The sequence below is a fragment of the Sphaeramia orbicularis genome, chromosome 16 (assembly GCF_902148855.1).
Source record: "Sphaeramia orbicularis chromosome 16, fSphaOr1.1, whole genome shotgun sequence".
NCBI lineage: Eukaryota > Metazoa > Chordata > Actinopteri > Kurtiformes > Apogonidae > Sphaeramia > Sphaeramia orbicularis.
The window spans coordinates 56,941,491-56,966,940 of record NC_043972.1 but is presented as its reverse complement, the minus strand read 5'-3'; the positions used below and the strand labels follow the sequence as shown (position 1 = coordinate 56,966,940).

Sequence of the window (25,450 nt, the reverse complement as noted above, 5' to 3'; positions counted from 1 at the left end):
GTTTTTCACAAAAAACAATGAACACTTTAAATTTCAACCTGTTTGAGCTACCTGTAAACTTTTTAATAATCCCACCAAAAATTATAAAACAATTTTTTTCCTGATAGAAATTCATTTCAAGGGGTCAATGACGTAAAAACGAAACCTTAAAAACTAAGGACCACCCTAATGACTGCTCATATGTGAGGTTCATACAGGAGCACATCAGCCCTGTGCTACAAGTCCTTCAGTGGCGTTCAGTCCAGTTTAAAATTACATTTATAATCCTCCTTCTTAAATATAAGACCATTAATGGTATGGGCCCTCCTTATTTCACAGATGCTCTGGTACCGTACCATCCTAACAGAACACTTCGCTCTCAGAATGCAGGTCTACTGGTAGTTCCCAGGCTCTGTAAAAGTACAGTAGGAGCTGGAGCCTTTAGTTACCAAGCTCCTGTCGCATGGAATCAGCTTCCAGCTAATATTAAAGAAGAAGACACAGTCTCTCCATTTAAGATCAGACTGAAAACATTCCTCTGTGAAAAAGCTTATGGTCAGGTTAGTTAAAAACAGACTGAACCCACAGTTCAGTCTAAGCTGCACTAGGAGTAATAATACTGGGGGAAGTACAGAGCACTGAGTCCTATCACCTGTTTCTGGTACTACGGACCACTTTAGTCTGTACTTATAATTTACAATATTTAGTTTACTTCGTCTGCTCATCACTATTCACCCTGTGTCCCTTTTCCCCACTCCCCTCTGGGGGAGGGGCTACTGTTTCAGATGTAGCCTCCTGGGGCCCAATGACGACAGGATCTGAGGTGACTCATCTGTGCCCTGTCCTGACCTGTGACCCCAGACCTCCTCCCCCACCCTCACCTGCTTGGATGGACCCCCTCATGTGCCCCCACCCTACTGCATCTTTACAGACTGGAACTACATCCACAAATGGATGTCCATCAGTCCTGGTCTCATCTATTGCCTGTCCGTCCATGGGAGTGGATCTGTCCTTCATTGTGGTTCTCCCCAAAGTTTCTCTTTGTCCACTGGGTTTTTGGAGTTTTTCTTGTAGAGAAGGAGGGTCTAAGGACGGGGGATGCCCGGGACATTAATCCATTTATTTCATTGACTGTTTATTTGACTGTTGTTTATTTTCAAATTCAGCTAATTCTGTAAAGGCCTGTGAGACAACCTTGTTGTGATATTGGGCTCTACAAATAAAATTGAATTGAATTGACTCAGGGTCCAGGTCTAAGATAAGAATGTGTTAAAGCTGAAACAGATCAGTGGACCCTCAGACCTAAACTCAGACTGAGCTCTAGGAGTCATTTATCTGCACCTTGTATGTTCGTCCACCGAGGGTCACTCAGTGCTGTTCTGATACTGACGTTCACTTACTGAGGCTCACAAACATGTCCTCTTTTAAAAAGCAGTGGGGGATCCATGGAGTTATCGCTCTTCATGGACACACAGCTGGGTCCAGATCCAGGTGCAGGTCCACGTCTGTGAACATTGATGGTACAGTGGTTTTAGTGCTGAACTCTGACATTGATCTGGTTGATGTTGTACATTGTGTTACATAATTAAACATAACACAGTGAAATCTAACTTTCTGTGACATAGTGTAGTTTAATATAAGTAACTAATTCATGTTGTGTAATTTGATGTTACATTAATTCAACAGTTTCAATGGACTGTTTTACATGAGATGACTATTTCAATACCAAATCTAAACAGTGTCAGCTTTTATTTTGAAAGGTTCACAGGAAGTGTTAGTGTCCTGTTGTGTCTGACATCTATTAAACTCAAGAAAAAGATGATGTGATGTCAATGGTTCAACAGGACTAACTTTAGGTCAGACATAGAACACCACATTAGGACTGACTGAGCTGAAAACCCTGTTGGTGAATCTGGACCAGATCTGATCAGTGGCGGCTGGTGAAATTATTTTCACCAGCCACGTCAGTTTTCAGCTGCACTATAACCACATATCACCACTAGGATACACCAAAGTACATGCACCACTATTTTAGAATATTAATTTCAATTTAAACAAAATTGCACAGTCTGTGTTTTCAGTCATGTATTTTTTATCTGTAAATTTCACCGTCTATCCTTCAAACATGGACAGTTTTCTATGACTCTATTGTTAAAGTCAGACATGTCTCTGTTCCACTGATAATATGGAAAATGCATTTAGACCAGGGGTGAAGGTAGTACAGGTAGGTCACATGACATGAAAAAAATAGAAAATCAACCTAAAGGCTGGGGGAAAAAAAAAAAAAAATCAATGATATCACTCGTACTGAGAATCTTGTGCCTCCTGTACCTAAACCAGTTGTGTCATAGTAATAATACTAATACTAATCCTAATAGTACTACGACTACTACTACTACTACTACTACTAATAATAATAATAATAATACATTTTATTTATAGGCACCTTTCTTGGCACACAAGGACATCATACAGGAAACAAGAATAAAACAGAGTAAAAAGCAAAAGGCAGGTTAAAAATTGGACAATGCAATTGTGCTCACAAAGAGAAATCAGTCTTAAACAGATGGGCTTTGGAGAGAGGGAGTGAAGTGTTTATCCACTGATCTATCCAGCCTCTTAGTCATGGCTCAGTAGTTTTACTTATGGACCTATTCAATGATTCCATTTTGAGGAAGGTCTGGATTCTTTTTGGCATGTGACATTTACTCCTGTGGGTGGGGCTGAGGTTCTCCTAACTCTTGTATTGGAGGGGGTCGACTGCACATGTGCCATTTATAACGAGAGTCTATTATGATAAAGGCTGAGCCTTGGGCGCAGATTTTTGCCCCAAATAGGAAACACGTCAGTTGACTGTTCACTAAACGACAGAAAACATGTTTAAACGACACTTGAATGCAGATTATACACAGTACTCACGGCCTGTATCACGTATTACTCATTTATTTGAATATCAGTGTTTTAGTAAAATTATTTTAGGTGATTCCTATCGTCTTTTTCTTCATGTGAGACAGGTGGGTGGCGCCCTAGTGCTCTCTATTGACAAGCTGCCACTGGATCTGAAGTTCACTTACTGAGTCTCTGGAGCATATCCTGTTTTAAAACATATCGGGAGAGACATGGAGTCATCACTCTTCATGGACACACAGCTGGGTCCAGGTCCAGGTCCAGGACTGTGAACATTGATGGTACAGTGGTTTTAGTGCTGAACTCTGACATTAAACTGTGGTCTTAGTGTGATTCATATCCTTCTGCAGAAGAATCCAGTTTCATGTGGACGTTAAAGGAGATGCTGTTCTCTGTCAAATGTTTTCTGACTCTGCTGTGACCTCTGACCTGACGCTCATGTGTGAGGACTCAGGGTCCAGGTCTAAGATAAGAATGTGTTAAAGCTGAAACAGATCAGTGGACCCTCAGACCTAAACTCAGACTGAGCTCTGAGTCATTTATCTGCACCTTGTATGTTCGTCCACTGAGGGTCACTCAGTGCTGTTCTCATACTGACGTTCACTTACTGAGGATCACAAACATGTGCTCTTTTAAAATACAGTGGGTCATCCATGGAGTCATCACTTTTAATGGACACACAGCTGGGTCCAGGTCCAGGTCCTGTGGGGGGTCTGTGGGTGGTCTTCCAGGGAGTGGCTCGCTCCTCTCTGTCCTCACTCTGATCCATTCTGCTGAATCCACATCAGAACACAAACCATCAGTCCAGACCTGAATCCACACAGATTCATCCTTCACATGATAAACAGCAGCTCAATCTACTTTTATTTTGAAAATTTTCACAGGAAGTGTTAGTGTCCTGTTGTGTCTGACTTTAATCTGTAGACAGCGACTGAGGAAGGTCATGAACATGTTGAAGTTGGTTTATTTGACCTAAACAGCAGCTCTTTATCACCTGATCAGACTCTAGTTCATTAATAGAGTCACAGATAAAACTCACCTGTGGTCCAGCGGTTCTGAGATAAACCAGACTCAGGATTTTGGACCAAGACCTGCATCCCACATCTCATATGGCCGTGGTTCTCAAATCCAGTCCTCGTGGCCCAGTGTCCTGCATGTTTTAGATATTTCCCTCTTCCATCACACCTGGTTCAGTTAGTGATCAGCTCTTCATCAGGCTCTGCAGAAGCCTGATAACGATGGAATGGCTTCCAGGTGTGAAGAGAGACATCTCTAAAACATGCAGGACACCAGGCCACGAGGACCGGGTTGAGAACCACTGTCATATGTAGTGTGTTTAATGTAGATGTGACTTAATGAAGGTGTTTGTGGGTGCTGTTTGTGGCGTGAGTGTGAGTTGAAGTGTAATGGCTGATACGTGTGTGTGTGTGTGTGTGTGTGGGTGTGTGTGTGTATGTTGGTTCTGCTGTAGTTCTACTGTCAGACCACTAGATGGCCTCCTGGAGCTGATGATGGGACCTGAAGGGAAGGACAAGCACAGCTGATTCTCAAAGTCTAGGAAGAAAATCCATCAGAAATGTTGAAGGTGAACTGGTTCCGTCTACTGGTTTACAGTCTGACCAACACCATGTGATGATGGTTTCTCAGATTTCCATTAAAACCTGAAGGCCTAAACCAGTCCAGACCAGAGGTCACATGACCAGAGGTCACATGACCAGAGGAGGTGGTTGAATCATCTATAAATGAGAAACAGCAGGTTGTGATTCTGAACTGTGTTCACTGCTCATGTTCTCCAGTGGAAACCTGCCAAGAACCTTTAATGACACTGATGTTCTGTAGGTTTAAGTGTCTGGACTCAAACCTGAACATGTGGTTTATTTGGACATAACAGCTGATTGGTTTAGATTTGATGACTGACGGTGACATCAAAGGTCAAAGGTCAGTGTGTTTGATCATCCAATGGACTCTATGCACAGCCCCACTACTTCCTGAACTTAAGGCAGCTCCTTTATTTCCTGTTTTTCATTATAGGGTACACTGATTAATCCAGGAGTGTCTGCTGCTTCCTGTTGGGACTACTGTGGTCAGACACATCTGGATTAATGAGTGTGTCCAATAATGAGAAACAGGAAATAAATGAGCTTCCTTAAATTCAGGAAGTAGTGGGGCTGTGCATAGAGCCCATAGGAGTTCTCATATCTGTGAAATAACCAGTGTTGGGAGTAAAGTGTTACAAAAGTAATCCATTACAGTAATAGATTACTTTTTGCTTTAATGCAGTAGTGTAAGGCATTACTGATCCATTTTAAGTCATATTTGACTCGGTACATACTCAATAGCGCTGTTCACACTTTTCACCCATAATTTAATTGTTCAAAAAAAAAACCAAAAAGACAAAACCAGCCAGACCATGAGACCTTCAGGAACCAAACATGTCAGTAAAGTTCTGTTTCCTGTTGGTGTTCAGCCAATGGGTGAAGATGTCAGAAGACAGTCCACTGGTCACATGGACGTATGCTCCTTTCGAACCCTAACCCTGGTTTACAGAAGCTCGTTAGCATGACCCCTGTGATCAGCAGTGACAAGGTAAGCTAACGTTTCTACGACCAGTTAGAATACTGTATCAATTATGGATTTATCTACCGGGGCCCTTGGCCCCGCCCCCTGTTTGAACACATAAAGCAGTGGAAAACAATGCAAGTGTAGATGCTGGGACGACCATAGTGTTACCTACTGGGCTATCTGCCCACATGTACTTATTTGACTTTGGGGGGGTTGGGTTCTACTGCACATGCACCATTTATGATGAGAGTCTGTACGGAACTCCAAAGTAATCCAGGAGTCATGTAATGCATTACAGTTCTGAGGCAGTAATAGTGTAAGGGAAGGAATGACTTTGAAGTAACTAACTGTAATGGAAGGAACGGACCCAACATTGGAAATAACTGTTTAGAGGAACAGGACCCCAGCACCAGCACACGGTCTGTAAAATCCCAGAGTTCCCTCAGTCTGCAGGAGGAATGGACCTGTGAAAAGGGTCCATAAAGGGTTCAACATGTCTGAGAGGAACAGGAAGTTACATTTGATTCTGGAGTGATTTAACCAAAACAAATACTTTCATTCAAAGAAAAACATTTTCAATCATAAAAAACTTCACTTCAATCCAAAAACCCTTTTCAATCAAAGAAAAAAAGTGATTGAATACAAAAAAAAATTTGAAATTCAGAAAATGGCATTTGAACCCTTTGTTTTGACTGAAGTGAATATTTTTGGATTGAAAATAATTTTTTTGAATGAAGTCATCTTTTTGTATTTCGGCCATATTAGGGGTTGGATATTTGTGTCTATTATTCAATCCCCAAAAATATCACTTCAATCAAAAAAAAAATATTTTCAATAAAAAAAAGTGTTTGAATGAAAAAATACAAATTGAGTCCCAAGAAATTGCATTTGTTTTTTCTTTGAAGTGATTTTTTTTTTTTTTTGTTAATATTATTGAAACATTTTGACACAAACATCCTGCAGTGGGTGGATGCTTCCTCATTGGTCAGACATATTTGAGTGACAAGTGTCTACACCAATGACGTTTAACATAGGAATGTGTGTCTAGAAGGAGGAAGTCCCCATTTGTCAAAGTCCAGGTATGTGGTGTAAATCTGTCTTCCGTCTCCATCCTATCGATCCACACAAACCCTTCAATTGACAGCATTTCTATTCACAGACAACATTGGATCCCTTTTCAAATACACACCAAGTGGAAACAATGCGGTTTTGTGGGATGTCAATAACATCAACAGTGACCTGAACCCAGACCTGAACCCTCTGTGAAGGCCGTGACCGTTGGACTGGGTTCAGGACGACCTTTGACCCCGAGTCCGTCCACCAACAGTGTGTTGTTTAGTATCAGTCGGCTGTGCTTTGTGAGTCCACTTCATCAACATGTGGTAGAAAATCTATGTTGTGTGTTGAACATGTGTTTGATGTGTTCTGTTCAGGTTCTACTGCACAAGGTTCTGCTCTGTCAGCGTCATTTCAACAACATTTGAGTTTGGGACAGACTCACTGTGTTAATGACGCTGTGATGGAAATGTCCCCAGTGGTCCAGTGAAACTCACTCCTGTTCTGGACGACTTCAGCTCACATGATTGTCCCAGTCAGACATCAGAGGGGATTTCCTGAATCTGCAAAGACAAATGGAGCTGATGGAACATCATCCAATGGTTGAACTCCAACCAAAACCAGTTTGAACCAGTGGCTCCAGGCAGAACAACCTCTGCCCCTCACACACATTGTAGCTTTTTTTTGGCATCGATCCAGCTGATGTCATCATGTCTATGTATGTGCTGATGTCAGTAGATCAGCTGCCTCTATATATGTGCCAAGTTTGAAGGAAATTGAAACAAAATTGATGTTTTTATAGACATGAAATTTTGCCCATTATAAGTAAATGGGAAGAAAAAAGATTTTTAAAAATTCATTACAAATTTTAACTTTGACCTACTTTTAATAAAATGTAATCAGATCCACTCTGGGTCACTGGCAATCTATAAACCCAATTTGGTCTGAATTTAACTAATAGTTTTGCTGCTAAACTGTTAAGAAACAAAGAAAGAAACAAGCAAACTGAACCAAAAACAATACCCCCTCCCTCTCCTTCAGGGGGCGGGGTAACAAGTGGTGCCAGGCTCAACAAACCCCGCCCCTCGCACCTATTGTAGCTTATTTTGGCATCAATCCACTCTTTCATCCATATTCAGTGTTTGTTAAATATAAAAATCATATTCAAATGACAGAAACAGCTGCATATGAGAAGATGCTGTTGAAACTGAGCAGAACACGTGACACAATAATTAAACACTGGGGTGGTTTGAGTAAATATATATCTGGGGAATTTGGCCCAACCCTGTAAAGATTAATCCCCTTCGGGGGGGGGGTAACCAGTAGTAAATGACACTAAACTGATGAAATTATAGAGAACAAATCAAACATCACAAAGATGAGCCTGAAAGAAGAGAAAGGATAGAAAACTGACCTGTGGAAGGCTGATGGAAGAGTCTAAGTGTTGGTGTGTCTCAGGTGAACTGTGACCTGGAATGGAACAGAAGCTCACCTGGTCCCACAAGTTCCACCAGCGCCAGTGGGAGGAGCTTAGTTTGACTGTCAGTTATTTCCTGATGTTAATCTCAGTCTGAGTAGACGTTCTTGAATGTAAACAAACAGATGCAGAACATACAGAGAGTTGAGATACTGTTTCTCTCTCACCTTGTTTAATGTCATGGATTTAAAAAGAGTTTAAAAAAAAGAATAAATAAACAGTATAAACTGTAAACTATGACGGGATATAAAGTATCCATGTCAGTGTGTTTCCAGTAGCAGCAGTAGTGCAGTCCAGTCCTGGTTCTGAGGTCAGAAGGTGCATCATGGAACCAAACAGCAGCAGATATGACAGCAGAGACATGTTTAAAGTGCAGAAGACAGTCAGCAGCTGATGGACAAAACCACAGGATCTAAGTCTACTGAGTCTGATGTGGAAACAACGGTTGAGGTGGAGTCTGGGTGGAAATGTGGGGGTGGGTTACAGTCTAGGGGTGGGGGTGGGGGGAGAAGTGGACAGGGTTCAGCGTCCTGATGGATGAAGGTGTTCTGCAGTCTGGTGGATCAGACCTGGAGACTCTGGTACCTTTTCCCTGAAGGCAGGATGCTGAAGAGGGAGTGGGAGGAGTCTGTGGGTGGGGCGGGTGTGAAATATGTCTGTGAGGGAGGAGGGACAGCCATGATCTGAGTGACTGTGTTCAATATGTGTTGTAGCTGTTTTGGGCAGGAGGCGGAGCAGCCTCTGTACCACACACATGATGGGGGCGGGGCTTGTGCTCTCCTCAGTTTGTGGAAGAAGTACAGGTGTGTCTGATCATTCTTGGTCCAGTGATGTGGTGTTGTCACATTTCTGTTCTAGGTTCTCTTCTATGTTCTGTTCTCTGTTCTATTCCATGTTCCAGTCTATTCTTATGTTCTGTTCGATGTTTTATTCTATGTTCTGTTCTATGTTCTAGTCTATTCTATGTTCTATGTTCTCTTCTATGTTCTGTTCTGTTCTGTGCTCTGTTCTCTTTTCTGTTCTGTGTTCTTTTCTGTTCCATGTTCTGTTCTCTGTTCTATATTCTGTTGTACTCTAAGTTCTGCTCTATGTTCTGTTCTATTCTATGTTCTGTTCTGTGTTATGTTCTGTGTTCTGCTCTATTCTATGTTATTTTCTCTGTTCTGTTCTCTGCTATTTTCTGTTCTCTTCTCTGTTCTGTGTTCTGTTCTAGCTTCTGTTCTCTGCTCTGTTCTTTTCTATGTTCTGTTATCTCTTCTGTTCTATGTTCTTTTCTGTTCTATGTTTTGTTCTCTGTTCTCTTCTCTGTTCTATTCTATGTTTAGTTCTCTGTTCTGTTCTCTTCTTAATTCTGTTCTGTGTTCTGTTCTATGTTCTCTCCTCTATTTTGTTCTCTTCTATGATCTGTTCTATGTTTAGTTCTCCGTTCTGTACTTTTTTCTATTCTCTTCTCTGTTCTGAGTTCTGTTCTCTGTTCTTTTCCATGTTCTGTGCAGGGGTTCAGGGGGTTATTGTGTTCATTGCAGTTCAGGTCAGTATGTGGGTGTGGCCATAGTTTATCTGTCATTTGACATCCATGTTTGTTTTCCTACAGTGACTCCATGACTGTAAACCCTCTGCAGAACAGTTCCTTTACATGTTCCGTGACCTTCTGAGGTGTGGTGGACCAGTTGGGCAAGCTGCGACTTGTCAAAATAAAAATGTTCTTGTCAAAGTGTTGACATTAATATCAACTTCCCGATCTCTCCACCATAATGCTGTTAGTAACTGAAGGCCCCCGAACAACCGCATCTGTTTCTAGGTTCTGTTCTAGGTTCAACCACAGGGCCCTAAGATACCACTGACTTCACTCATAGGACAGACCACCTCTGCCTGTCTGTTCTGTTCTAGGTTCTGTTGTGTGTAGTTCTGTGTTCTATTTTCTGTTCTGTGTTCTTTTCTATGTTCTGTCTCTCTCTCTCTCTCTCTCTCTCTCTCTCTCTCTCTCTCTCTCTCTCTCTCTCTCTCTCTCTCTCTCTCTCTCTCTCTCTCTCTCTCTCTCTCTCTCTCTCTCTCTCTCTCTCTCTCTCTCTCTCTCTCTCTCTGACACTAATGTTCTGTAGGTTTCAGTGTCTGGACTCAAACCTGAACATGTGGTTTATTTGGACTCAACAGCTGATTGGTTTAGATTTGACCACTGAGGGTGACATCAGAGGTCAAAGGTCAGTGTGTTTAATCATTCAATAGGAGTTCTCATATCTGTGAAATAACCAGTGTTGGGAGTAAGTGTAAGTGTTACAAAAGTAATCCATTACAGTAATAGATTTCTTTTTTTTTTTGCTGTAATGCAGTAGTGTAAGGCATTACTGATCCATTTTCAGTCATATTTGACTCGGTACATGTTCAACAGTGCTTTTCTTACAACACACTTGTCACCCATAATTTATTCGCTCAAATTAAAAAAAAAAAACAAAACCAGCCAGACTGTGAGCCCTTCAGGAACCAAACATGTGTCAGTAAAGTCCTGTTTCCTGTTGGTGTTCAGCCAATGGGTGAAGACATCAGAAGACAGTCCATTGTCCACATGGACGTATGCTCCTTACGAACCCTAACCCTGGTTTACAGAAGCTAGTTTGCATGACCCCTGTGATCAGCAGTGACAAGGTAAGCTAACGTTTCTACCACCAGTTAGAATTCTGTATCAATTATGGATTTATCTACGGGGGTCCTTGGCCCCGCCCCCTGATTGAACATATAAAGCATTGGGGAAAAAATGCAAGAGTTCCTGCTGGGATCATAGACCATAGCGTTACCTACTGGGCTATCCGTCCACACATGGGCACCTTTAGCCCATTTTTGGGGGTGCTGAAGCAGCCCTAAATTGATTCCCAGCACGCCTAAAATATTTCAAGGTTGCTAAAATTTTTCTTTTTTCTTGTTTACTTTATGTCCATTCTTAACATGGTAGAAAAATGTCAAAACCATATGCAGTAACATGTGGGTGTGTCTATATCAGGGAGACAAACATGATCATTGCACAAAGTATTCAGTTACTTAACACATGCACATCTGTGGATCAGGCTATACTCTGGATATATGTGGAGTCAGGTACAGAGCCAGGACACTGGGCTCCCACATTTGTAATGTGTGCCCGATCATAAATGAGCTTGATAGTTCAGAGAATGGCATTATTATTCTTATTCTTATTCTTATTCTTATTCTTATTCTTATTCTTATTCTTATTATTATTATTATTATTATTATTATTATTATTATTATTATTCTTATTATTCTTCTTCTTCTTCTTCTTCTTCTTCTTCTTCTTCTTCTTCTTCTTATTATTATTATTATTATTATTATTATTGTTAGCTGCTGTATATTGTGACGTATACTGTCATTTTCAACATATTAGTGATGATACCTGGACGTTGATGCTGTGGAAGGACTTCCTGTGAACATAGTTCTTGGTTTTGTGCAGGAGCAGTAATAAGAATGTGTGTTCCATCTACACACACTATTACATTTGGAAGACCAGCAAAATAAAGATTATCACTGATCTGAGTCTGAGTTTACAGCAGAATGTCTCTAACATTATTTAAAATATAATTTAGGATTTAATACAGAGTGTAAGATTGAAATTATAATAATAAACTTAATGTCCAACATAAGTAGGAATAACACATAAAGGTGAACAAAAGGAAAAAAAAAAAAAAGAATTTAAACAGAACAGTCTAAAATATTGAAGGTAATCACCAACAAAAGAAAAATAATTCCCATACTGTACAGTTATTTCACTGTGGCTCTTTAACAACACTTTATGTCTGAAATGAAGTAGGAAGAAGCTGAACTTATATTGTTCAACCCCAAATACACAGACATGGATAAATAGATATTCATCAGGAAATGATAGCACATCTATTCAAGGTCTGAAAATCCTCTCCTGATGTTAGATCACTGTGTATTAACTGTGCTTTTAAGTCTTTGGGTTCACGTTTGTCCAGACAATCCATGTCTAACAGCGTGTCTCAGGTGGGAGGAGTCAGGTGAAACTCTGGGTTTCTTAAAGAAAACCTGCCACCGAGCAGGTTATGTTCACAGAGTAAGTTACCATGGTGACAGACTCAGGGTTTGACTTTCCTCTCTGTCTGGAACGGAAAACCCAGAGTTTCCCTCATCTCAGGGTTCACATACTCAGAGTTTTCACATAACCTGCTTTCTGGAACAGGCCCCTGTTGTTCCTCCTCCAAAGACACCCCAACATGAACAACCACAGTAAACACCACCAGCTTTAGTTACTTTACTACAAAGATTTTAGTCAGAAATCAGCATTTTACAATCAGAGTTTGTTAACGGTGTCGAAATGAACAGAAACAAATGAACAGATACAGAAATGATACCAATGAAAATCAGCAAATGTGACTTTATTCTATGTTTCAGCTCTTCTACAGCACAATAAAATGTCAGAAATGATTTAATGAACATATATGGAACAAACAAATGCAACAGCCATTTATGTCCAACTTCATCTCAGTGTATTTATAATGTTGTAAAGGAACCTACAAAACCAGGACCACGGCCACAATAAATCCAATATCATTATCGTTACAGTATTTTATCATTAACTTTAGTGAGCATGAAAATTTTCTAAACAGAGAATTTAATTTCATCTGATTCTATTCTTTTATTACATTACTTAATATGTTTAAATTTTTTTTTTTTTTACATAATTTTGTTTTTATTTTATTTTAGTATTTAATTTTTTGTGTTTTGTTTTCTTTTAGTTATTTTCTTTTATATTGCTTAATTTTTATTTCATATTTATACTTTATATAATTTTACATCAAATTTTATTTTACTTTATTTTTTATATTTTATTGTAATTTTCTTTCCTTTTTTGTTTGTTATTCCATTTTATTTTCATTTTTTATTTCATTCGTTCCGCTCCACTTTACTGTTTTAACCCATATATTAGTGGATCCTTAACACAGTTGCTTTAATAAACACTGAAACCAACCTGAGGGAAAAATGTTTTTCTTTTTATCTTTGGTGTCCTGTTGTTCCCAAAGTAAAGGAAACTCATTTCAAAATTGCATGTTCAGTTTACCCTGCTAATGATTTTTTGCACAAAAGATTTCATTTTGATGTGGATTCCTGTGTTTTCTGTTCCTCTGAAGCTGAAACCATTGAACATTTGTTTTTTAATTGTTCACACAGCATTTCCTTTTGGGCTGATATTCACAGTTGATTGTCCTTAAAAATTTAAACTATCCCATCTTTTTCTTTATGCAATATTATTTATTTTATGGATTCATTAGATGTAAACATCAAAGATATTGTTAACCTAATTATTATTTTTGGGTAAATTTCATATTCATTGTTGCAAGTGGAAAAACACGAACCCCTTCTTTAATTTGTTTATATGTGATTTTATCCAGTATTACAGATCTCTACAGTATATTGTAAATATGTCCAAAAAAGCCAGATAACTTTATTCTAGTTTATCTAAGTCCCTGCTGTGTTATTTGTATCTTGCCTTAGTCCTTTGTGCTCTATTGGCCAGTCAGATTGATTGATTGATTGATTGATTGATTGATTGATTGATTTTTCTTTCCATTTCTCTATTTTTAGTACACTTCAGATGTCTTAATCTTTTTGTTTATTTTGTTTCAGATATTTGCATTAGTTCTGTTTCACCATTCCACCATGTCTCCTCATGTATTTCTGTATTATTCTTCTGTAATATTTTCCCATTCTTGAGATGTACATTTGCTTTGTGCCAAAAAAAAAAAAAAAAGGAAAAAAAAAAATATTAGTGGCTCCTCCATTAGTGAACAGTGACTCCAAACAGTCATTTCCGGTCCTGATGTCGCTGTGGGTCTTTAGAGGGTTCGTGTGTTTCCATCATAGAACACTGTATAGGCGGAACCTTCGGACCTGGAACAGTTCCACCCGGGCCGCATTAGGGTGTCGGTTTCCTCCTCAGACCAGACACGGACCAGTGTTGTTAAATTGGAGAAAAACTAAATCTGGAGACTTTTCAAATCGTCTTGGAGACTTTTTTTCTTTTTCGTAAGAGACTAGTGACAAATGTGTGTCCTTTTTCTGCTTCTGCTGCAGACTTTGATGGGATTTGGAGACTGGGACGTGAAAGCACGGATCGTCCTGCACAGTAAGTGATCTGCATTATCGTCAAACATTCACGGGCGGTAAGGCCGCGGTCCAAAGTACTGGGAGGTGGGAAGTTTCCGACCTCCAACTGGGTCAAATGCATTGGAACGCCTGTCGAAGCCGGAGGTCCTGGTTGTAAAGTGGGTCCAGTTCCAAGTACCCCGACCTCACCAAAAACTACAATGTGACGTCATCACAACAATAGCGGCGCACAGTGTGGAAGTTCACAATGAAAAGAAACTTGACAATGTCTAATCAGCTCCTCCGTCATTTGGCCTCTTCCATCTGGTTTGCGTATATGAGAACACTGGACTGTCCACAGTCCAAATGCCTCCTCAGTATCAAAGCAAATAGGAGCTTAGATCTGCCTTCTCCATGTTTGTAGTTTCTGTTCAACGTGGATCACCTGGAATACTTTGAGGTGGGATGGAGTTCAGTCCAAGTCAGATAGATTCTACCTGCCAGCACTCTGGAATGCAGCATATGCACAGCCCCACTACTTCCTGAACTGAAGGCAGCTCCTTTAAAGCAACTGGTCAAATTCAGCTTTTCTCCAAAGCATCTGGTTTATCACTGAACCTCCAAAAATGTGAGCTCTGATCTGTTCATACCAGTGATGTTCACAGTAGAGCTAATATCCCAGTGAAAGACCAAGTGAAGTATCTTGGAATTATAATCACAAAAAATGTAACTAAAAGAACTGATTTAAATATTATTCCAAGTTCAAAGATCTACAGAAATGATTCAGTCACTGGCTCATAACAGACCTCTGTCTACTGGACCGGATTCTTCTGTTTAAAGCCCAAGGCTTCTCCACACTTCTTTGTCCATGACACTCATTATACACATCTGCAAAAGTAATCAAGTCATCTAACTCTGTAATATTTATATTTATTTGGAAAAATAAGATTCACTACCTCCGTGAAACTCAATTTGTCAAAGATTATGATAAAGGGGAATTAAAAGCCATGGAATCTGAATCAGTTATCACATCTGTGAGAATGAAGTGGTTGAAAGACCGTCTTTCCCAGCCCCATTCCAAATAATTTATTCAATAAAGTTGGAGGGATTGACTTATTTTTGAAATGTGATTTTGAAGTGCATCAAATTCCTATTAAGTTATCTAACTTCCACAAACAAGCATTGAACTTCAGCAGAATGATATTTACCCATAACTTCTCCCCACACAACACTATTTTATGGATCAACAGATTCATTATTATAAACAGAAAGTCAGTTTTTAAAGCTGAATGGTTTCATAATGGTTTATTATTTGTTTTTGATTTATTGAACACAGATAGACACCTGTTATCATATGAAGAATTCTCCAGGAAATACAATATAAATAGCACAAGAAAAGAATATGATAAAATCTGTAAAGTGACTCCAACATCATTACTTCAAATAATCCAAGGTGGTCTGCCCTGCCCCTTATATGTTCCCTTCTTACCTTGTTTGAAAGTCAATGACATTGATCTGTTCGATAGAAGCTGTAACAATAAAATGATCTGTCTAGCTTCGAAACATAAAAACTTTGGGGACTTTTAACACAGTTGCTTTACCTAACATCGAAACCACTCTGAGGGAAAAATGTTTTTCTTTTTATCTTTGGTGTCCTGTTGTTCCCACAGTAAAGGAAACTCATTTCAAAATTGCATGTTCAGTTTACCCTGCTAATGATTTTTTGCACAAAAGATTTCCTTTTGATGTGGATTCCTGTGTTTTCTGTTCCTCTGAAGCTGAAACCATTGAACATTTGTTTTTAATTGTTCACACAGCATTTCCTTTTGGGCTGATATTCACAGTTGGTTGTCCTTAAAAATTTAAAATATTACGTCTTTTTTTTTTTTTTTTTTTTTTATGTTATTATTATTATATGGATTCTTTAGATGTAAACATCAAAGATATTGTTAACCTTATTATTATTTTGGGTGAATTTCCTATTCATTGTTGTAAGTGGAAAAACACAAACCCCTCCTTTAATTTGTTTATATGTGATTTTATTAATTATTACAGATCTCTTAAGTTTATTTAAAAAATGTCCAACAAAGCCAGAAAACTTTATTCTAGATTATCTAAGTCCTTGTTGTTTGAAATGTATCTTGCTTTAGTCCTTTGTGCTCTATCGTCCAGTCAAATATATATTTTTCTGTTTCTTTATTTTCAGTACACTTTAAATGTCTTAATCTTTTTGTTTATTTTGCTTCAGATATTTTCAATAGTTCTATCTTTCACCATTCCATCATGTCTCCTAATGTATTTCTGTTTTTCTCTTATGGAACCTTTTCCCTTTCTTGTTCTGTAAATTGCTTTGTGCCAAATTTAAAAAAAAAAAAAAAGAAAGAAAAAAGGCAGCTCCTTTATTTCCTGTCTTTCATTATTGGACACACTGGTTAATCCAGGTGTGTCTGCTACTTGTTGTTGAGACTACTGTGGTCAGACATAAATGGATTAATCAGTGTGTCCAATAATGAAAGACAGGAAATAAAGGAGCTGCCTTAAGTTCAGGAAGTAGTGGAACTGTGCATAGAGCCCAGAGGGACACACCTTTAAAATATAATACGTGTCTATTCTAGACATTACAGTAGAGGCAAAAATGAACACTTGATAATGGTGATGGGATGTTTGTTTGGTGTTTATTTATACAAAATTTTATTTAAACAAACATTACAAGAACGATGACAAACTCACATGAAAGCATCATTATTTCACAGTTGAAGGTAAATTCACACCTCCTATGAAAATCCATACAAAAAATTATTACATGGTGTATATCATGTTTCAGAAACAATCATACAGCAAATTATTAAAAGAAAGAAAGAATAAGAGGAGCATAAAACAAAGGAAAAAAACAAACCAATATGAATTGAGATCAGATAAACCAGAAAATCCATGCTAATTAAATACAGGCAGTTTAGGAAAGGTTAAATTTTGCTCTAAATGTGTACAGTTTATTTGCATGGGGATTATTTATTTGTTTCACACATTTTTGTAACAGGAAGATTTCATTCTAAGAGCCAGCCATAAGGGGGGGTTTGGCATGCGGACACTTGTGTATGTAATATTTTGTAATAATAGTAATAAGATTAAGGTATTAAATGGAGACTGGATGTAAGCAGCTCATAATTCCAGAGGATTATTAAAGGTCCTGTACAGACTTTCTGCATGAGCTTGAAAAGTCTCATTTTTAGATATATGCCTGATCGTAGTCTGCGATTTAAAATGAGGTTATCAGCACCAAAATAGGTTATTTCCAAATGGTATTTCCAGCATCCCTGGTCGGGTCAAACAAGAATGGACTGCTTTACGGCAGACTTACATCACTATGACAACAACACACTGACCGGCAGAGTTTAGTAGTGAGAAGTAAGATGAACGAGTGAGGAGTAAGATCTGTCCTTTCCTAAAGAAAGGGATTTCTTGAGTTGTAATGGTGGACACTGGAACTGGAGCTGGACTGGTAGAAAGAAAAAGAAAACTAAACAGGACAGTGATAGAGCACAGACTAAAACACCAGTGAACCTCTGCATTTGTTTGAACCGATGAATAGAACTAAGGGAGTTAAAGGAATGAAAACAGAGCTGGAGTTGTCCCTCTTCCTTCTCCACAGGTATAGAATGCTTCTGTTCTTTCTCCATATGCACTGGAATATTGGATTGGACTCTAGTGTCTGTTGGTAGCTCAGTCAAACACTTAGTAAACACTTGTGTGTTAGCCACAGGGCTAGCTCTGTGACGTGGATAATCTGTTTGATTCGGAGCATTGTTTCAGTCCAAACTAACGGCTTTGGAAGGTCAGACTGAAATGGTTCTGTATGGAGTTGAATGTTCATGCTGGGGCCTGGATACTAAACTGTCCTTCAGGAACAAGACAGTTCTAACAGTAGAATACTGTGAATGCAGAAGGCTGAAGCAGCTGGAGCTGAACTGCTAATGCAGAATGAGGAAGATGTTGAATGACTGAAGTCATTTATGAAAATGACTGAATACTTTGTGTTAAAGTTAGAGCAAATGTATATTATTGGGACATGTTTTAGAACATCAGTCTGTGAGGAACACTGAGGAGCTCCAGAGTAAAACAGACATAGAAGCAGGAGTCGGACTTTCAAAGTTTGGTTTCACGTTTGTTTTCACTCCAGTTACTAAACTACGCTACAAATGGACTTTATGAAGTTTGATTGTTGTCTCCCTTGAAACATTACTTTGCACCTGCAAGTTACTGTGTGGAAAAAAGAAATGCAGAGTTGTAAAGAGGATCCGCTCTTCAGTCATTAACTTCAAAACGCCTTGGCCAGAGTTATGTCCTTACGACGGAGTCTTTGTTCCTTAAAAACACCACCGATTCCGGCCGAAGGTGTCGCTGCAATCCACTTTAAACAAATTCTCTGTACAGGACCTTTAAACTGTTGCAGCTTTCTCAGATTTCATACTACAACCACCTTCACTTGCTCAGGGGTCAATTTAACCTGATGAAAACTTTTCCATTCCTTGACCAGTTGGCTTGAATTTTAGTTTCTTTTCTCAGCAGACGGCCATTTCTTGCTATCTCAGCCTTTTTCTTTGTCAGATGCTCATTAACATACACCCCTCAGTGCTGTTAAGTTTTCTTGATTGCTTCAACACATCAATCTTGTGCTTAAGATTAACAAACTGAACACCAATTGAAGACTTATTTTTGTTGTCTTGCAAGGAATTGTGTGGCATGCAGAGATGTGTTCTTTCTAGGCCTGCAACGGTACACAAAATTTTTGGTTCGGTACGTTTTCGGCTTTGAAAGCCACAATTCGTTTTTTTTTTCGGTTTGGTATGGGAAGAAAGAAAACCCCTCAAAATGTCTTTAATACATTTAGGAATTTTTGAACATTTTCCCCCAATTTTTGGAGACAATAGAATGTAGAAAAACAGGAATAATATAATTCTGCTGCTATAAATCAAATAGAAAATAAAATAAATTATTAATATTACTAAATGTATTTTAAACTTTAGTATTGCACTTTTCCCTGACAGGTAGTTTTGAACATCCATCCATTATCCACCACTTATCCGGGGCTGGGTCGCGAGGGCAACAGTCTTAACAGGGATGCCCAGACTTCCCTCTCCCCAGACTCCTCCTCCAGCTCTTCCGGGGGGACCCCGAGGCGTTCCCAGGCCAGCCGAGAGACATAGTCTCTCCAACGTGGCCTAGGTCTTCCCCGACGCCTCCTCCCGGTGGGACATGCCCAGAACACCTCCCCAGGGAGGCGTCCAGGAGGCATCCGAAACAGATGCCCGAGCCACCTCAGCTGGCCCCTCTCGATGTGGAGGAGTAGCGGCTCTACTCCGAGCTCCTCCCTGGTGTCTGAGCTCCTCCCCCTATCCCTAAGGGTGTGTCCAGCCACCTGACGGAGGAAACTCATTTCAACCGCTAGTATCCGGGATCTTGTCCTTTCAGTCATGACCCAAATCTCACGACCATAGGTGAGGGTCGGAATGTAGATTGACCGGTAAATGGAGAGCTTCACCTCTCGGCTCAGCTCCTTCTTTACCACAACCGACTGATACAGTGACTGCATCACTGCAGCCGCTGCACCGATCCGTCTGTCAATCTCACGCTCCATCCTTCCCTCACTTGTGAACAAGACCCCGAGATACTTGAACTCCTCCACTTGGGGCAAAGACTCTCTGCCGACCCGGAGAGGGCAGACCACCTTTTTCCGGTCGAGAACCATGGCCTCGGATTTGGAGGTGCTAATCCTCATCCCACTCACTTCACACTCGGCTGCAAACCGCCCCAGGGCACGCTGAAGGTCCTGGTTCGATGAGGCCAACAGGACAACGTCATCTGCAAAAAGCAGAGACGAAATCCTGTGGTCCCCAAACCGGACCCCCTCCGGCCCCTGGCTGCGCCTAGAAATTCTGTCCATAAAAATTATGAACAGAACCGGTGACAAAGGGCAACCCTGTTGTTTTGAACAAACAGCAAAAATCTAATCACAGTTCTGTCAGTTCACATTCTTCATAAAAATAACAACAAAAAATTCCATATGAAGTGAAACATTAACAAGAGGGCAAACTCGTATTCTCTTTTAACAAACTGAAGAGCAACACTGACAACAAAATTAACCAAATTATTTAGTTTAGGACAGCCAGCAAACTGTTTAGGCCACTTTGTGTACTTGTGTGTGTGTGTGCGCGCACGCGTGTGTGCAGGGTGCGATTTATTTCTTTGTTTCTTTTTTTTTGGTCGGTGCCAGGGGGAGGATGGGGGGGGGGTGCGGTCCATAACTAACGCTGGCGTGAAACGAAAGTAAAACTTTACATCCTTTCAATGTTCAGCTCCGGGTTCTATTCCTCTATTATACAGCGTGCATGAGAGAGACAGACAGACAGACAGAGCTAGTGTGTTTTAGAACTACCGTAGTTTATAGGGGGCAAATAGCGTTTGTCTTATTAACGTCTCTTTCCCTGTTGTTGTCTTTCACCGGGACCTGATGTGATCCCAAACTGGACTGTAATGATGGCGGAGGATCTTCAATATCTTCCTTCCAGGTTGACATCATATTTGTTGCTTTTTTAAACCTTATATCAGCTGCTCTTTCGTATTTCAGGTCAATGTGCGCGTCCTTCAATTTGTCCGTGTGGAACTTGCACGGATTTAAAGTTCCGCATTGAACGATGTCTTCCGTTCCTTTTTCTTTTTCTCAACATACTGTGCCGTTTCGGTACAGCTGTGTACCAAACCGAACAGGTGTGTACCGAAATGGTTTGGTATGTGTACTGTTACAGGCCTAGTTCTTTCCCTACGGATATGTTCTTATTGTTCAGGTATTGAATCTCTTGCTCCTGGAGAGTGTACAGTTCCTCAGGTGGTGTGGCTTCACTGGCTACAGCCCTGGCATAGCTGCCATGTGCGGTTTCCAGATCACTGATGATGACATCATTAATGCTGGAATACTGCTCCAACTCATCAATCCGTTGTTCCAACAGCTCAGTCTTAATCTTTCTGCTTCACAGTTGCCTTCAGCTCTTGGACCTCTTCCATTAAGCCCACAAGATTGGTCTGCTCTTTGACCACTTTACTAGTTTCCTCAGACAGAAAACTGAGGGACTTTTTAATCTCCTCCAACTCCTCTGCCAACCTTTTGATTGCCATGTTTTCATGTTGCCATGTAGGGCACACAAAAAAATATCTGTGGAGACTTCAGGAAGGCTTGGGGGCAAAATATTTCGTCATCGGCCACCATGTGCTCCTAGGCCTCTAATGATACCTTGATAAGTCCTCCTGCTTTGGAAGAAATTTCAAAAATATTTGAAGCAAAATTTTATTTTACCAGCAGAAATATTTCCAGTTTTAGCTGATGACACTGTATTTCAGTGATTTATAAAGAACTGAAGTTAGATTCAGACCAGGGAAGAAGCAGTGGTGGTCATCTTGTCAATCACTCCTGTCTGGTATAAAACCAGTCTGGTCCAGTTGCACTAATTTACCTAAAAGGGGGCTCAATCTGTTAACCAATGTTTTTAACACCTATCTTTATTAAGGTTTTGACAAATTACATATATTTTCTGACATGAATTGACATTGTGTGGGTCTCCCCTGAATACAAATCCCCCCCCCCCCCCCCAAGACCACCTCTGAATTTTTAAACAGCTGTGAAAGTAAATAACATGACAACATAATAATTGACAGACAATATAAGTAATAGTGACTTGAATACTTCTCAACATCCATTTTTGTAAATGTGATATATAATCAAACATCATTTAACAAAAAAACAAAAAAAGGGTATGGTTTCACTTTGTAAGTTATGATGATATCAGGCCTTGATTCTAAAAAATTTTAGAAATGAATTCCATATTTTGTGGAAGATATGAGTTTTCCATTTAATTGTGTACATGAGCCTTTCAGTAGCTCTGCAGGATGAGAGTTCAGCAATCCATGAATTCAACAATGTACAATCAACACTTTTCCAATGTCTAGCTATAAGACGCTTTGCATGTATTAGACAGAGGTTCACCAGCCTACTTTCATGAGTTCTAAGGGCTAAAGTTTCTGGAATAAGACCTAAAACACAGATATCTGGGCACATTTGGATTTGTTTGTCTATAATATTAGAAATTGTGTTAAGTAATCTTCTCCAAAATTCTTGCATATGTTCACATTTCCAAATACAGTGATACAAGGTACCTCTCTCGGTTCCACATTTTATACAGGTGTCTGGGATATTGGGGTTGAATTTGTGAAGTTTTTCAGGAGTTATACAGGTTCTCATAAGCCAGTTTTATTGAATGAATTTAAAGCTGCTATTAATGGATATTTTTTGCGCCTGAGAACAAGCTTTCTCCCATTCCTGCTCTGTAATACCTGTTTGGAGGTCTTCTATTCATGCTAGTTTTCTATAATTTGAGGACTCTTTAGTCAGTTTTATCAATTTTAGAAGATCTATCTAAATACGGGTGTATGTTTGGGTGTTCTGATGTGCAGGTTGAATGTATCCACCTCAGACTTGGTCAAATTGGATTCAGTATGTCCAAGTTGGTGAACTTACGTGACATATGATCGTGGTGGTGCAACGAGTTCTGAGGTTTTGTCATGAAACAAGTAATTGTTGTAACTCGTTTGTACATTGTCGAATCTGCATCAATTTTCACATGTAGAATAAGAGGACTGAGTTTTTAAATGTTTAAATAATTAATAGGACATTTTCAACTAGTTTATTTTGTCTGTCTGCTTAATCTGGTTTGAAAGGGATGTGTTTGTTGTGTTCCATTCCATTGCATTTCAGTGACCACCTCTTCTGTTTCTTTGTGTTTTGATGTAGAGAGAAGCCAAAGGTAGATTTGAAGTGAAACCTAAAAGTTGTGTCTGGACAAAGATCACCTGATTCCAGCAAACATGGATGGAAGACCCACCTGTGACCAGTGTGGTCAGACTTTCACCAGAGCAGATAGTCTAAAAATGCACCAACGCATCCACACTGGAGAAAGACCATATGAATGTGACCAGTGCGGAAAGACTTTCATCACAACAGGTTCCCTAAAAATGCACCAACGCATCCACACTGGAGAAAGACCACATGAATGTGACCAGTGTGGAAATGCTTTCACCTCAACAAGTAACCTAAAAAAACACCAACGCACCCACACTGGAGAAAAACCATATGAATGTGATCAGTGTGGAAATGCTTTCACCACAGCAAGTTACTTAAAAATACACCAACGCACCCACACTGGAGAAAAACCATATGAATGTGATCAGTGTGGAAATGCTTTCACCAAACTAAGTCAGCTAAAAACCCACCAACGCACCCACACTGGAGAAAAACCATATGAATGTGACCAGTGTGGAAAGACTTTCACCACAGCAGGTTCCCTAAAAAAACACCAACTCATCCACACTGGAGAAAGACCATATGAATGTGACCAGTGTGGAAATGCTTTCACCAAAGCAAGTAACCTAAAAATGCACCAACGCACCCACACTGGAGAAAGACCATATGAATGTGATCAGTGTGGAAATGCTTTCACCTCAGCAAGTTACCTAAAAATACACCAACGCACCCACACTGGAGATAAACCGTACGAGTGTGACCAGTGTGGAAAGACTTTCACCAGGGGAGATAGCCTAAAATTGCACCAACGCATCCACACTGGAGAAAAACCATGTAAGTGTGACCAGTGTGGAAAGGCTTTCACCACAGCAAGTGAACTAAAAATGCACCAACGCATCCACACTGGAGAAAGACCACATGAGTGTGACCAGTGTGGAAATGCTTTCACCCAAATGAGTGGGCTTAAATGTCACCAGCTCATCCACACTGGAGAAAAACCATATGCCTGTGACCAGTGCGGAAAGAAATTCAGCCTAATGCATGCGCTTCAACGTCACCAACGCCTTCACACTGGAGAAAGACCATACAACTGTGACCAGTGTGGGAACTTTTACATCACAGCTAATCAACTAAAAATCCACCAACGGACCCACACTGGAGAGAGACCCTACCAATGCAGATTCTGTGACAGATCTTTTCTCACAGGTTCAAAATGTACTAAACATGAACGTGTCAAACATTTCCACAAAAGACAAAAACTGAACAGTCGTACAAAAAGTAAGACAATGGACTCTAGTGGAAAGAGTCAGTGTCATAACACACCTAAACAGTTTGAATGTTTCCAATGTGATGAAAGATTCTTGTCATCCTCTGCCCTCTATCATCAGCGCAGATGTGAATCAACGTCTGGACCAAAATGTCCCTCAGCATCAGATGACAAGAAGAAACACAGTGTGTGTGAACCAGCAGCACCCACTTCTGACAAGAACATCAGACTTAAAAACCTCCAGATCAGACTTCACAGAATCCAGATGTGAAGACAATCATCAGACTGAAGGCTGTGTTTTGTTGTCCTCAGAGTACAGAAGTGTGTTCTAATGCACCACCTTCACAAAACAGTGACGTTACTGAACCTCAACCTGCCACGAGGTGAAAAGTTCAACTAGTGGAGGTCAACAAGGACCTGGTTTCTATGGCGATACTACTTCTCATTGACTCTGTGGATTTTTTAATCAGTAACTTGTTGTGATTCTGTTGCTGGTTGGGGTTCACACAGTTGGATTTCCATCAGTTAGAAACAACATGATGAACATAATATAACTGAGACAGAATGACTGATGAGCTGGTAGTGGTTTAGTCCCAAACTGAGGCCGACAACATGAAGGAGATCACATTCCATTGGAGGAGGAAGTCTGTTTAGCAGAAAGTTCACGATCACCAAAGGAGACATCACAATGAGTCAGTCCTCCATCTAGTGGTCCAGTCTGGTACTGGTCTGGTCCAGTGTTTACCTGAACATCAAACTGGATTCAACATTTTTCCGCTGGTCTAACCCTGACCTGCAGAATGTGTTTGATTTGATTGTAAAATGTGTTGAACTGCTGATGACTGTGGTAAAGAAGAACCACTGGATGAATCAGAAAGTTCAGGACATCAGTGGAACTGGAACAAACATTTAGTCATGTTCTGTTGTTCAATGTTCTACTTAATCACCTTGTTTTATTCTAATTCTAAAGTGGACCTGAAACATGAGACAAAAGTATTTACCATAATCACCCTTTAACAGCATCCACTTATTATTAGTTCAGTTACTTCTTCATGTTTTACTTTTTCCACTTGTTGAATTGAACACATGAATTGTTTTTTTTTTATTTGTACATTAATCATTGCACATAGTACAATAATTAGAATAAACATAAAAACCAAAAAAGGAATAGGCTAGAAACAAATTCATTTTAGTGCCTCTCCTTTTCCCCTGATCCACTGCTGACATTAAGTTAAATGTGTTCAGC

The 25,450-nt window shown here is 39.8% G+C and overlaps 5 protein-coding genes across 11 annotated transcripts in view; 3 read left to right on the top strand and 2 right to left on the bottom strand.

The window, feature by feature from the left end:
* LOC115435840 (protein NLRC3-like) overlaps positions 1-21,259 on the bottom strand; it is a 42,466-nt gene extending 21,207 nt beyond the window's left edge. The window contains exon 1 of the mRNA XM_030158452.1: positions 21,119-21,259. Within this exon, the coding sequence (XP_030014312.1) occupies positions 21,119-21,259 (141 nt within the window). The remainder of the gene's footprint in view (positions 1-21,118) is intronic.
* LOC115436268 (zinc finger protein 664-like) overlaps positions 1-25,210 on the top strand; it is a 70,674-nt gene extending 45,464 nt beyond the window's left edge. For 2 of the 3 annotated variants that reach the window (XM_030159070.1, XM_030159071.1), the window contains one exon: positions 22,929-25,210. In XM_030159070.1, coding sequence (XP_030014930.1) covers positions 23,003-24,475 — 1,473 coding nt within the window. In that variant the 5' untranslated portion in view covers positions 22,929-23,002 and the 3' untranslated portion in view covers positions 24,476-25,210. Of the gene's footprint in view, positions 1-13,857; positions 14,130-22,928 lie in introns of those variants that run through there. The other variant, XM_030159072.1, reaches the window with a different exon arrangement.
* LOC115435836 (uncharacterized) overlaps positions 1-25,450 on the top strand; it is a 1,131,008-nt gene that overhangs the window by 480,032 nt on the left and 625,526 nt on the right. The gene's annotated exons all lie outside the window — the stretch shown is intronic.
* Positions 1-25,450, bottom strand: part of LOC115436331 (zinc finger protein 658B-like) — a 763,626-nt gene that overhangs the window by 347,550 nt on the left and 390,626 nt on the right. The window lies entirely within an intron of this gene.
* LOC115436291 (zinc finger protein 239-like) overlaps positions 1-25,450 on the top strand; it is an 887,505-nt gene that overhangs the window by 512,594 nt on the left and 349,461 nt on the right. The gene's annotated exons all lie outside the window — the stretch shown is intronic.